This window comes from Barbatula barbatula (assembly GCF_947034865.1).
Source record: "Barbatula barbatula genome assembly, chromosome: 1".
Classification (NCBI taxonomy): domain Eukaryota; kingdom Metazoa; phylum Chordata; class Actinopteri; order Cypriniformes; family Nemacheilidae; genus Barbatula; species Barbatula barbatula.
Window position 1 is genome coordinate 19,585,013 of NC_136766.1, and position 15,335 is coordinate 19,600,347.

The 15,335-nt window shown below is 38.7% G+C and overlaps 1 protein-coding gene across 1 annotated transcript in view; it reads left to right on the forward strand.

Annotated features, from left to right (window-relative positions):
* The window catches only part of igdcc4 (immunoglobulin superfamily, DCC subclass, member 4), a 71,126-nt gene that overhangs the window by 23,745 nt on the left and 32,046 nt on the right, over positions 1-15,335 (forward strand). The window contains exon 2 of the mRNA XM_079466856.1: positions 10,884-11,192. Coding sequence (XP_079322982.1) covers positions 10,884-11,192 — 309 coding nt within the window. The remainder of the gene's footprint in view (positions 1-10,883; positions 11,193-15,335) is intronic.

Here is a 15,335-nt window from a genome sequence, read left to right on the forward strand (position 1 = left end):
TCTCAAATACACATGCTTCCGACGCCTATGCTACATGTACACATCAGTGTAAAGTAGTTTAATTATCTTTAATGAGTCTCATTATGCACACGTACTTTGTTTCAACAATGTTTTCTGAACGCTAGGGCCATACACAAACGCCGCCCCTGAAATCAATAAACCTAAAACAGCAAAGAAGGCGATATAGCAATGTTCTGACACACCTCTGAACCTGACCGTGTTATACACGCAGCATAGAGCAAAGAAGAGAAAATAATAATGATTAAAGAAAATCAGCTGACCGGTCGCGATGTTTTCAAGTCAAAAAAATATGTTATATTTAGCATTTTATATGACGCTATTGGCTACTCTTCCCTTGCCTTTATTATTTATTCATATAAAAATACCCCCAAATCGCATGAAAATAACACACAAAACACATATTCTTCAATCGTGCATTTATTAGCTTCTTGTTTTGGTGAAGAAATGTCACTTTAGCTTTATCACGGATGTCCGGAATGAGGAAGTGTACACAGGACGTGTCATGCAGACGTGAGATGATTGACAGCTGTACAGCAAATGATAGAGCTCTGAGGTCTGAGTGATTGTTGCTGATAGGCTCGTCCAGTAAGTGGCGCCTGCACAATCCAATCACGTTTGAGAGGGAAAAAACAAATTGGTGGTTTCCGAGATTTTTCTTTTTCCTTTTTAGAAGTAACGTGTACTTACGGTTATGGATAGAAATGTAGCGGAGTAAAGAGTACAATATTTGCCTCTCAAATGTACTTGAGTAAAGTCATGAGTACTCCCCAAAAATTATACTCAAGTAAAGTACAGATCCCTCAAAATTGTACTTAAGTACTGTACTCGAGTAAATGTACTCCGTTACTGTCCGGCTCTGCATTTCAATCATGAAAAAGTATTTGCTAAATGCTATCAGCACTTTCATTTCTCCACACAAGTTGACCAGACTTCAGATCATTTCTGTTCAGCACTACAGGATGGTCCCAAACCCCTCCAGAATTGGCCTTTTGGTAAAAGTGTTCACATTACCGTACAGCTGTTATACCTTTATAAAGACCTCATTCAGAAAAAACAGACATCACTTCCGGACTGCTGTGATTCTAAGGACTGGTTGATGTTTCAGGTGCTCTAACAGTACCTCAGTACCTAAAGCCAATGGAAATTAAGGGGTGAAGCCAGAACCTACTGTCCTCCTCAATGCTTTAGTCTTTTCTTATCGCTTTGTAGGTATTGTTCTGGTGTGGACATTATCTTGGCCCTAGGCCCCTAATGTCAAGGGGACCCGTTTAGAGACCAGCAGGTTTCAGAGGCTGGTGCCAAGCCAGTTTCATAAACCTCAAGGACTGTAGTCACTTTGCACACAATCTGTTCTCAACACTGCAATCTGGCAGCCACTTTCCTGTCATTACTCATATGCTGCTATTATATTGTTATTATATTGTTGCTTGCTCATCTTTTTATTTACTGGTGTGTTTATTGTTGCTTAACTTAAATACCACATCTGTCGCTTTATTATACTGCCACTGTCCACTGTGTATTCCTGACACTTCATTCCCTTAGGCATCTATTTGAAATTAAAGGAAATTCACTGATACAACTAAGAATACATTCTTTGGAGACAGATACAGGCTGTGATATGTGGCAATTTTACCTTTAGTCGTGAGGTCAGCAGCATTTATCAGATTTTATGTAAACATTTAATAAGCTTTTGAGGCTAAATAAGCAGGGACGGTTTGTATCCTATTGTAGTCTAAGTGATCTTTTATTAGGACTTAATTTAAATTTACAGGCCATGTGTTACTCTCAAGTACCAGAAAATACACATCAATATATCATTTAGTACTGGGGTTAATTCATCAATATAATGGGCTCCTGGATATCATTTGGAGCCTGGACATTTTCCAGACTTTATAGACATAGGGTAATAAAAGTTCTGTCCTTTTTTGTAGTTATCAGTGTGTCTTGATGAATCTTATTTATTAGGGCTACAATGTGCAGAGGATTATACTGTCGAAAACGCATTTAAAGGTCCAGTGTATGTCATTTAACGGCATCTAGTGGTGAGGGTGCGAATTGCTACCAACAGCTCACTCCACCTCTCCCTTTCAAAGAACTACATTGGGTGTCACAGAACTAAGATGTCAGGTTTTCTCTTCTTTGCAGAAGGAGATAATGTATTCATGAAACGCGTTCTGTAGAGTAATTTGTCCATTTGGGGCTACTGTATAAACAACATGGTGAATTCCATGTAAGGGGACCCACGGTGTATGTGGATAGATATAGCTCATTCTAAGGTAATAAAATATAAGGCTTTATTATGTAAGGTCTATATACAGTCCACATATGAACACATAGTTATGTATGTTGTATTGCCATTCTTTCAATAGATCCTCCAAGAGAATAGATCCACACACAGCACCTTTAGTTGTTCTGAATTGTGACTGGATTCAGAGTACTAGCTTATCAGGGATGCAAATTAGATGGCCTGTTTTGCCCTTGCTATTTATTGCTTAAAAGAATAATCCTTCAGCAAATCCTTCTCTGTGCTGTGTGTTCCCATTCAAAATGGCAGAATAAAGGCATATGTTTAAATATATACAGTAACTCTTGGACTCAAATCCCATACACCGTTGATATGTTGATCTACTGTATTTCAGTTTCTGGTCCTTCAGACCAAGGCCCCTATACAGAATGTTGAGTACATATTAATTCATTTTGAATGTTGTGTACATATTCATTAAAGGCAATTATTTGGGTGTTATTCAGTCCAAAGTGGTTTTTGTATATAACTTCTGTTTCTTCTAGAGTGCTTCCACACCATCCTCCCACTTTCACTCAGCAAGCAACTCTGTGCATCTTTCATTTAAGTAACACTATTTTTAGATCTTTTGCCAGATCTTCCCCGAGTGGCACTCATTACATCACTAAGTTCTGTGGAACTTTTCGCCTCAATAGTATAAACATTAATGGCCACCCTTTGTAAAGTTTCATTTTTGGAATGTCATCAAAATATGTTTTATGTTAGATTTTTGAATACCCGACTGTAGCTCATTAGGACCAGAATGTTCCTTTCAGGACTTTTAAGTCTGCACTCAGATTGAAGAGGTAATTTTTTGTTTTGATCATAAAAAAAGCTGCAGTCAGGAAGCTTGGCCTCTTTGTTGGCATCTCAATTTGAAACATAACATTGCAGTTATATGCAGAGTATTTGTCCTTTCGTGGGTTGTGCTTTGGCATGGCTGCTCTGCGCGGATGAATCCTAGCTCTGTGCATACCGACTGCTGCTCACTGCATCAGAGCAGCGCCAGCGCATCTGTATATCAACGTGACAGTAACAGATGACCGGATACAATGTGAAACGTTTTTATACATTTAGTCATTTAGCAGACGCTTTTATCCAAAGCGACTTACAGAGATTTCAGGGAGCAATATTAATACAATAGATGCTAATACAAAGTTACTAGTTTCCAGTAGTAACATCATTAATATAGAATCAATTGTACCGTTGGTTACACTTTCGCTGTGCCTGATGTAGACAAAAACTCTTAAATAACATGGAAAAATTTAATATCTGAACAAATACCATATCTGCTGCTTTTTTTCTGACTAAATGAAAGAGAGAATTTACTAAATCAATCACAATAGTGTCGTCTTACCTGTTAATGCAATCCTTTCAGATGTCGTAGACAACTCTCAAAATCCCTGTCAATATCAGGTTTAGCATGAAGCTGTCACTTTAGCACTCCGCAGCGCGAGGTTACTTTGTTATTTACAGCAAACGATTCCTCAGATGTAATCAGACTTAATACGCTGTGGCTCAGTGGTTGGAGCATTGTCCTTGCAACACCAAGGTCATGGGTTTGATCCCAGTGGATTGCAAATACAGCCATCTACTGTAGATGATGATGATTCTAAGCTACTTTTATAAGAATGAACAAAACTCTGTCAGCCGCAGCAGTGCCGCTGTAGCACCATCCACACACACATGATAAATTAGCCGGTACCTCTCCTTTGTGTTTACGGATGTGATGTAATCACAAATTAAAATTGACTGCATGGAGTGACCCGACAGCACAAATTATAAATCATTATTGTAAGCTTACCGTTGTGTATCAAGGTACGATAAGACAATTCATTTTGAACACTGTTCTGTGTCAATAATTCATTTCTAATTATTTTTACCCCAAAATAATTGCGGTTTGTAGCTTTAATTTAAAATAAAGTGATATACTACATAATGGGAAAGTATTGTACACTTACATAGTGGTTTGGTTATAAAGGGTTTGATTGGATGAACATTCAGTAACCATGAACTTTCAGTGAGGCCATTATTGTCTAAGGAATAAGGTTTAACAATAGTATACTGTGAAGCCTATCTTTCAGAGCTGATGTTTAATTGAATTTGATCTGAGTAGTCATGGTTTAGTGGTTACTTTAGGTAATCGGACATTATTTCTGAATGATGTTTTGCATGTAGAGGTTTGGATGAGCGGGTGAAAGCAAGTGCTGTGATAAAAATCAAACTGTCACATTATTTAAATAACATTTGAGATAATATAAAATATGCACTAGGAAATATTATGGACAAGGCTTTTAAAGAAGACCTCTGTACAAAATCCCCTAAATTTAGCAACCAAATATGACAAAATACAGCGGGTAAAATAAGTATTGAAAAAGCTGCTAGAATGGCCCAGCCAATCACATGACTTGAAACCAATATCAAATCTATGGATGAACTAAAGATCAGAGTTTAAGAAGAGGCCCATGGAACTTTCAAGATTTGAAGACTGTTTGTGTGGAAGAATGGGCCAAAATCACACCTGAGCAATGCATGCGACTAATTTCTCCATACAGGAGGCGTCTTGAAGCTGTCTATACAACAAAGGCTTTTGTACAAAGTATTAATTACATTTCAGAAAGCGTGTTCAATACTTTCCCGTGTCATTCTATTTTATTTCATAAAACTTGATTTGTGAACTTGTTTTGTTCTCTATGTATGTATGGATTATTTGGGATATTAACGACATCTGGTGACATTTCTTGTCAACAGCACCTTGAGATATATATTTACTGAGATGTAAGTGATGTGTTCAATATTTATTTTACCCGCTGTGAGAAATGTAGGTACTGTAGCCCAACACACATTTAGTTATAAAGAGTTTTGTTCTGTTCAGGGGATTCTTGAACTTTTCTTATTCCTGAACTATTGTTTTTATATAATGGTTAATGTTACCAAAAACAGACTATAATCCCACCCATACAGGAATTGTGTGGAGGTTAAGATTTATGACAAGACAACTAGTTTTTTTTTTCATTTTTATTGAACTGCTGAGGACAGATAGGTCCCCAAAGTATAACTAAATAACCGAACCGCATACACTGATCCTTATTACATTACACCATAACGCTCCCAAGACAGATGACAATAAAGGTCTCATTACTAAAAATATTTGGACAATTGTGAAGTATGTTTGGCCATTTGATATTGGCAAGGAATCAATGGTGAAGTCTCAGGGGTTGTAGCTACCATCTGTAAGCAAGCAGGTGCTGGTCTCTTGCGTTCTGGTTTTGTACTGTATACAGTTGTGACAATAAACTGATAATGTATCTAAGTATATTTGAATCAGATCTGAGTAGATTTGTAGTTGTTGAGAGTATCAGGTCACAGGTCATACATCAAGTGAGAAACACAGTTTAATAATCTGTTATCTGTTAGACGTATCACATACATATCCTTCGGTGGTCATATTTTACTATTCATTCTATACTTATACTATTCATTATCCTCTCTCTCTCTCTCTCTCTCTGTCTCTGTCTCTGTCTCTGTCTGTCTGTCTGTCTGTCTGTCTCTGTCTGTCTGTCTCTGTCTCTCTCTCAGTGATTATATTATGCTGCTGGGTAATAGCTGGCACTGTACACTGGATATGATACAAATGCACTCACACAGACATGTTGCCATGTGAATTTAAATGGTTTGTTGCACAGGGCTATCAATCAGACCATCTGTCCCCGTCCTCCCTAACATCATTAGTGCTTGTACAGTGCATATGTCACACATCCAGCCGGTACTACAAACGCATGGTCATACACAGTGCCACCTTTGTCCACCTTGTTCATTGCTTACTTCCCAGAAACTATTGGTTCGCTTAGAAAGTGTGTAGAAAGTGTGTAAACTGCTGTAATCTGTCCTCAAACAGGATGTTGACACTTTCTTATTAGAAAAAGAGATTTGTTTGTTTATTAATTAAGAAAGTTTATCTTTGTATGTTTTTTGTTTTGTTATCGATGCAAAATGTTTAACTATTCAGATTCAGTGTCAGATAATAAAGAAGAGGTTATACGAAATAGTTTATAAGCATTGCATACGTTTGAGTAGCATAAGTTTTGTTACCATACATCCTTTTTAAACAAGCAAGTCAATTGTTTATCATTTCTTAAAACTATATCCTTAAAAAAGTAGTCTAGTAGACCCAGGAGCACCCTTTCTTTGATTTTGAGCCCTCTGAATTAATTTATCTGTGGCCCCTTTCCATTAGAGTCCACAACCTTCAAAAAAACTACTTACAACACACCTCTTCGATGAATACTTGACAGACAAATGAAAAGAAAGTAGTAGTCTAGCTATTGTTGAAACTAGAATCTTTGTATTAGCACCTAATGTACTATTGCTCTTTTATGACATATCGCTTATTGCTCCCCGAACTCTTTGTAAGTCGCTTTGGATAAAAGTGTCTGCTAAATGACTAAATGTAAATGTACTTTTAGACGCCAAGCAGCGCTGTGCTGACATCTGGGGATTCTTCAGTTGTGAAAACCAAGAAATATACGAACTGATGAGAGTTTACAAAAAAAGGGAATTTGATAGGACTCGTGCGAAAACAAGAATTAATATTGGCAGACATGGATTTATTTCTTCTGAACGGAACAGGTTTAGACATTTTTATATTTCAATAGATAACACAAAAACTGTAGCGCACTTGTTGTGTTACAGACGGGTACACAGTTTCATCGGTTGTTCTTACTCTCTTTGTTATGTTCATTATGATAAATGTAATTTAAGCCCTATTTGCACGGGATTAGTATTATCTGGGGACCTTGTGTGATTTAGAAATGGTCTCCCCACATCTGTGTTTCATGTGGTGCACATGCACGGGATTAGTGAAGCCTGTGATTTTACTCAAATTTATAGACTTATTATGGTCATGATGACAAGGCTTTTCGTATAGTTTATGTATATATAGTTGTATTGTGTAGAATGATATATGACTGTACCTGTCAGCATTTGAGATGCACGGACGCGTTCAGAGATCTTCGGTTCGTGCTGAGGGAGTTTCCATTAGAAATAACAAAACGGGAGACTCCTGGCCAAACGTCAGTTTTGCGCTATTTGTGTCCTTATTTGTTTCATGTTTTATCATCTGCCATTTTAACGGGTAAAAGTAGTATGTGCTACTGATGTACAGTGAAGATTCTCACAGGTGCACCGTCACAGGCCACACGTGACATACGACTCAAAACATCAGACGCTTCTGCGCAGTTGAGCACTGCCGAATCACAACTTTCGTAAGGAAAATACCTCTGCACATCACCTGCAGTAGCAATTTCAAACTGAGATGGCGACAAAGAGGCCCTTCTTACAGACAGCCACTTTAAGTCACAAGTGTTTCATGTCTTTAATAAGGTGCACAGTGCACCGCTATGCTACTTTCGCCAAACGGACTAGAGTTTGGAATAAATGTTTGGAGCTACCATTGATGAATAAATTCACAACCACATATGGCAGAGGTGATAATGTACTTGTGTGTGAATATTGAGAAAGAATAGGATTTTTTGGTTTGTGCTGTGTGTGCTGGTTTCCTCTGCAGTGGTTAAATGCTTTGGGCTAGTACAGATTTTGTATCAGCAGTGGAAAATACTATTAGTGCATGGCAAATCTCTTAACTTTGTTCATTGTTGTCCAGCTATCTGTCATCTCGGTTCAGCGTTATCTTTTCATTTGCAAAGGCACAGTTACAGGGATGATTTGATTGGATCTCTGCCATGCCATGAGATACCCCGCAGGATTGGTCTCAGAGTTAGCTCTTAGCAGCAGGGGTCCATCGGGGTGAGAAATTGCCCTTATGTAAGACACAAATACATAAGCATTGCCATATCACAAACTCTGCAGGAAAGTTGGTGTGTGTTGTGTGTGTAATAGAGTACAAAACTGCCTCATTTTATGATACACACTTCAATCATTTACTTTGAAGCATTTGTTCTTTTTTGTAACAGTGGTGAGGTAGAATTTATTCAGGGCTCAGGGGAGAAAGAGCCGGAACAGTGAATACTCCTTGTATTTTAATCTTATATCTGAAGGTTTTTGCACATACAGTCTCAAATTTTCATATACATTTTTTTGTATTCGTCATCCTTACAATTGACTGGCTACTGTGCAAAACTTCATTGGACTCTACGTGTTGGCTGGAAAAGCACAGATAAAAAGCAGCAAATGCCTTTAATGACTGTGAAGGTGAGCTCAGGTGACTGTCTATTGAACTGATTCTACATTCAATCCCTGACTGGTAATGACCGGTGAAAGTAGGCCAGTGTCTCTGTTGTTCTGGCACACAGATCTCTCATGCCTTAGATACAGGACAGCTGCTTCACATTTTTTAGATTTACACATAGACACACACATTTGTTCTAATAAGGTCTCAGTTGGAATGGTGCCAGGGTTCTTCGAGCCAAAGGCTCAGGGACCTTATTTTCACCTACAAACAGAGGTAGGTGATTGTGTGTGTACCCTGCAGTTCTGCTTGTGCTGAATTTATTATGAGTCGCTCTCTGTCAGTCTGTGTGCTTTCTGCTTGGTAAGCAAAAGGTGGACTTTTACAGCTTTATGTTTATATCATGTTAAAGGACTTGTGAAATGAAACATTTATGCCTTAATTAACTTATAGGCAAATTTTCAGGTATGTGCACAGGGAGCGATGGTGTACTTCTGCTAAAATCTCAGCCAGCTTTGTTACGTTTTGCGCACGTAGCACCAATAGGGAACAATAACGTTTTTCACTCGGTCAATTCAAGATGCGCATAGGATGCACATCATACATCGACAACCAAGAAGAAGTGCTTCAGGCTATCCATTTCAGTGGATTTAAGTAAACTTTTCCACTTACTCGAGGCTTGATCACAGAGCACATAGCAATGCTAAGCCCATAGTGCTGTCGGTTCGCTGAATAATTTTTTTTTCTTAGTAAACATATTGTTATTGCTTGATAAAAAATTTCCTCCGAACTATGAGAGCAGAAGTTAGCTTAGCTGGCTGATATTTTAGCGGAAGTACGTCATTGCCCCGTTTACGGCCCCTTGGAAGTAATAATATTCCAAATTCTAGCTCTTCCTTGGCTGCAATGGCATTAGACAGTGCTCCATTTTTTAAGCTGGAAAGGTCTATTTATCCACCACATAAGTAATCCACACAACTTCAGTTGGTTAATGATGTCTTGTACAGGTAAATGTATGCATATATGGTTAAATACTTTTGGATGTAGTACAATACATCACTGTGGCTGCACACAGGCTCCACGAATCTTAACTTTTGAATCTCGTTTTCATGGTTCTGCCCTCTTTTGTCTTTATTTCCAAGTCTAGTGGCAGAATCATGACAGAGCCACGTGTTTTGTGTGGAGAGAAACATATTGTTATCAGGTGTTTCCTGGTTAACTTCCCGCCTGTGTTTCATTACCCACACCTGTCCATTGTTATCTCCTTTGTTAGTCTCCCTATTTAAGGCCCTCTTGTCTATGTGCTCCTGTGCTCGTTCGTTTGGCATATGTTCTTTGGCATATGTGCCTTGCCTTGCCTTGCCTTGCCATGCCATGCCATGCCATGCCTTGCCCAGTGTTTTGTAAATGAAGTCTTTGTTTTCCCACCTCCTTCCGCTGCCTGAAATTAGGTTTTTCGTGACACTTGTTGGTTTCGGCCATGTCACCATGACATTCGAACGTCGAGATGATTTTTAAATCTATGTTTCTTAGATTGTGTTCCTTACCTTAATACCACCTTGTTGTATTGTTTGATGATGTTGTTGTGTAATTCTGTAGTTTTGTCTTTACTTGATATTGAAACCAAAATAGTAAACAGTACTTTATGTACAGTACAAAGCTAATTCATTCTATATTGTTATTGGCAGAAAACATAATGGAGTTATATAAATTATTTTATAAACAAAAGAGCAGAAAGCTAGATGTCATACAATTTTATGGAGTTTCGACCTGCTGTATATGCTCGGCTTTCATCCATCTGACCAGTAATGTTGTTTTTCCACTTCCCCTTTTCTTGGCTACCTGTTTCTATGCTGCATTTCCTTGCTGACATACACACACCCACACACACACACACAGGCATGCCGGAGGGTCAGCTTCCACTTTAATCTGGGAAATAATTCCATTTCCCATTAGCGTAATTAATTGGAAGTTTACTGCAGCACGAAAATGTGGAAGACCAATGTGCGCTCAATGTGTGGTCTTAGTGTGTGTGTGTGTGTGTGTGTGTAGGGTATGCTGGCATAGTGTTATGGCTGATTAGCATAGTCGTTATAAAATTATTGCCTCTTGCTTGACATGACTAACAGCGTGCATAGCTCTGTTCTGTAGGATCTGGATTGTTGCAAATTGTGTTTTTCCTGATTGCTTTACATTGCTGAAAGATTTGCTTTGTTGAAATTAAATGTAATTTGTAATTTTGTGTTGTTAAATTAATTGTCAAGAGGACTGATGATGCCTTACCATCAAGTTTGTAAACATTATCTAAGCCAGTCTCAAATCTGTCTCTCTTTCTCTCTCTCTCTCTCTCTCTCTCTCTCTTTCTCCCTCTCCGTTCTCTCACTGGATAATTAGAGAAGCCCCTTTCAGTAGAGCTGAGCTGTGGTGCCGGTCCTGTACATGTGGTTCTGGACCCTGACCGCCCTCTGCTGCTGGACTGCCACCTCGGGGCCACTGATCCACCACTCACCGTGACCTGGCTGCGGGATGGTGTGGTTCTCTCCGAGGCTCAGACCATCCGCCCTTTGCCCAATGGCTCCCTGCTCATCTTGCCCACCACCACAGATGGCCAGGCTCCGGTGGGTGTGGAGGGCGGATACAGCTGCCTCAGTACCAGCTCGACTGGAGCCTTGACCAGCCGCACTATCAGCCTCTATAGCGCTAGTGAGTATAAACATATGTGGCTAGGGGTGTGCGATATTTGCAAACAAATTATTTCTAGACATTCTCTGGGATTTTACAATAACGATAAGAACGCGATATTTTGTATCCAATAGTCTTATGTTGTACTAGCTCCATTTTACATGTTACCAGGACATTCATTGTTGATATTATTGATTGAGAACGAGAAAGATTTACTGATCAAATCCTGACATCATTGATTCATTCTCATGTCAACCTTTGACAATCACTTGTATGCACACAAAAACATTCAGACATTTCTCAAAATATCTTCTTTTGTGTTTCACAGAAGTGTCATATACAGGTTTTCAACTACATAAGGGTAAATAAAAGATGTTAGAATAAATCATATTTTAATGTTATTTTGAGTAAACTAACCCTTTACAGAAACGGTCTTTAAATGGAATCATTTAAGTAGAAGCACAACACATCACGGTGTTCGGTGAACTGCACAGCATACAAGCAAGAAGCATACTGTAATAGAAAAGTAGCCTACCAAAAGCAAACTTGTGTGGGTTGCTTATGTTTTAGCTCCCACATCAGAGCATTGCATTGGGGCCGAAATCAAGTACGTATATATGGATTTTGTCTTTCGAACTGACAGTATTCGTCAGGAAAACACAAATGAACTCCTCGAGTAACATCACTTCACCTGTCCAATGTGTGATCGCGCGCTCGAGCACCTCTGCTACCAGCCGCACCATTTAAGAGCAAACACCGAGCTGACAGGGACAGCGCGATCTGCTAAATTGCTAACAACGCTGTGAATGTGCACACGCAGTGCTTGACCAAAGTATTTGTGAACACTGGGTGATGTTTTTAGTGGCGCTTATAAATGCATGACATACTCGATAATATGATTTTGCACATCGTTGAAACAAGATTTATGATATCATCGCACACGATATATCTCGCACACACCTATACGTGGCCCAGGAATGTAACCCTACTGGCAGGCTTAACTGCTTCACCAACGCCAAGACATCTTCTAAAATGTGCATCAAATGGAAAGTGTGACTTTCTAATTATTGTCTACAAACATTGTACTAACAGCATTTATTACACGGCACTCAGGAATAATTGATTCTGATTGGCCAATTGTGACAATCCATGGTCTGAAATTCCCAAATAACAACCACTGGAAACTGATAACACATGGTAACCCGGATGCTGGAAATAATTTTGACAGGCAGAGTTTAATATTACACAAAAAATTTATATAAACATGCCCTTTAATAACAAATGCAAAATGGTAGTAATTAAAAAAAGGAACTGTAAAAATCCCTAAATAATTCAAATTTAGTTCACAAGAATAACTGAATTAACAATAACGAAATAGCTTTCACATACTTTTACATGCTTGATTCTTAATACTGTTTTGACCCCGTGGATCAACATGCATTTTTATGTTAAGTGATAGTTGTTCATGATTGTTGTTTGTTAATTCTAAATGATCAATGTAAAAACATCTGAAATTGCTTTAACATCACTGAGTAACATTTTAATGATGCATTGCATCTGACCAAACGCTAAAATAACATTTTGCTGATAACGGATCAAGATGACATTTAGATGATACACACGTATTCTCAGAGTGGTGATGATTCAGACTCCTTCATATGAACCACCTGTGTGGTTGTACAAAAGCACAGGGTCCTTGAATGGTCTGGGTTTGTATAAAGTACAGAATATAGCCGTACACCGTATTCTTATGGAACATTAGTGTCTCTACAGGCCACAAGTATTCTGGTTTATTAAAATGATGTAAAATCCAACAACAGTATACAGGACCAAGTCTGCTAATGTAAATGATTTGTGCCACTCAAATAAAATTATACTGCATGGTTAAACATCTGTCAGCATGAGTGTTATGAAAATATTGACAGTACATCGGTAGTACCTTCTTCAGAACTCCATTTTATGTGAAGGGTGCAGTTTTACCAAGAGACAGAGACTCAGCTGTGAGTGAAACATTACGCAAATAATGTATTGTAAATATAAATAAGATAAATAATTCCATGGTCATAGGGAAGACAATATATAATTAGCAAAATACAGTTTTATGGTCCGTAAAATAATTTTTCTTTATTTTTACTTTCTTACCACGTAACATCTTTTGTTTCTCTCTGCCGCATTGTTTTTGGACTTCTCTTTGCTTGGCTGGAGTTCAGTCTTGTTCTCACCTGGTTAGCACAGGGGTGGATTGTGTTTATTGAAGCTCCTGAGCAGAGAGAGAGAGAGAGAGATCAGACTACAGCCCAGTGGCACCAAAACAAGGGGTTCAAAACAAGCCCATTCTTGATCCTTCGATGTCGGTTCTTCCTATCATTGCGAAGCAGTATTCGCCAAGCGTTGGATTGTTCACCCACTAACAGGGAACGTGAGTTGGGTTTAGACCGTCGGGAGATAGGTTAGTTTTACCCTACTGATGCCGTGTTGTTTTGCGGCAGTAATCCTGCTCAGTACCAGAGGAGCCGCAGGTTCAGACATTTGGTTTGTGCACTTGGCTGAGGAGCCACTGGCGTAAAACCATTACGACTGAACGCCCCTAAATCGGAATCCCTCCTGAAGGCAGCGATACCACAGCGCCGCGTGAAGAACTATATGTCACGGATAGCCAGATAGGAGGGCACGCCTCCTGGCGGAGAGCCTGACGCGACCGGACCAGGGAGAGGCCCAGTTTCTAATGCAACAGTTTCTATATTCAAATTATAATCTATGTTCCTGGCAAATCGTTTTTTTTTGTATAAACTGACAAAATTAAGATAAATTCAACTCTGGCGTAGAGCCTGACACGACGGGACCAGGGAGAGACCCGACACGCACCCTCTTTCTTCCGATACGCACCGCAAGTTTGTGAGAGACCCGGTTGCCAAATTACTCGTGGATGACCTGATTCTGCCGGGGGCAGAGTCAGGTCGCCCAGCTTGGTAAAACTGGGCTCATGAATATAAATATATAAATATGCTCACCCTAATGTAACCTCTAATATTCATGAGCCAAGCTTTCACCTTGGGCACTATTCATAAATTGATGTCCTGTGCAGAGTTGTGTGGCCTTGTAGATGTTTCCATGCTGACTTGGCATTGAGATACAATATCAGATCAGATTTGACACGCTCAGATATTTTAAAAAGACATTTTATTGTTTTTGATTTATAGTGATAGAAAACAAATTTTGTTCCTCATCTGACATGTCAAAATGAAATGTCAACAATTGAACTTTAGGTTTCATTAATTGGCTTTTCTTCATAACTATAAATAATATTTTCTTATCTTTAAGCATCTTTAAATTATTCTTTCGGATGAAATATGGGATATTTGTGAACGTAGTCATACTGTTCCTACTGGAAAACATACAGTTTATTTATGCATACAATGTAAAGCTTACAATAGTGTCAGTTGTACACATTGATGGACGTCAAAGCTATTTTAGAGGCAACATGGGTGTGTTTTTTCAGTTTAATATGGCTAAAGATTCTATATGTCACAAAAGTTGAATATGCATCAATCATTTTGTTAAATATACAAATCATAAAAAGGTTTTGGTAAATAATGTGATGTGTCCATCGAAGGCTGGCAGTATGTTCTACAGACACTGTTTTGAAATTCTTCCAGGAACATTGTGATATTGTAAATGTGGGGAGAGACAGTACTTGGATTCTATTCACTCTATATAGTCCATGTCCTCCATTGAGAAGTCAGTGCAGTTATGGTGTCCAGCACATACAGTTCATGAGGAGTACATGGTTTTGTAATATACCTCCGTTATCTGTCATCTGTACGACCAGATCCTCAGCGCTAAGCAATGACTCTTAACAGCAGTCACATGCCTGTAGCTATCATGATAATTATCTTATTCTTTACTCGCTTGGTGGTGACAGCGGCGGGGGAAGGCGGTCCTCGTTTAAACAGTCATTTATGTTTTCATTCTCAATTTGCTACTTGTTGCTGTTATGAAGTGGTGCCTTCACTTTGCGGCTATATTAATCTTTATCTCAAATAGCTTTTTAAAATATATTTCTAAAATTACTATTCTCAGACACATGCTGCTGGTATTCCAGTAAATCTCATGTGGTGTGGGTTTGCCTTAGGCAGCATGCTCTGTAAAAGTCAAAAATATAAA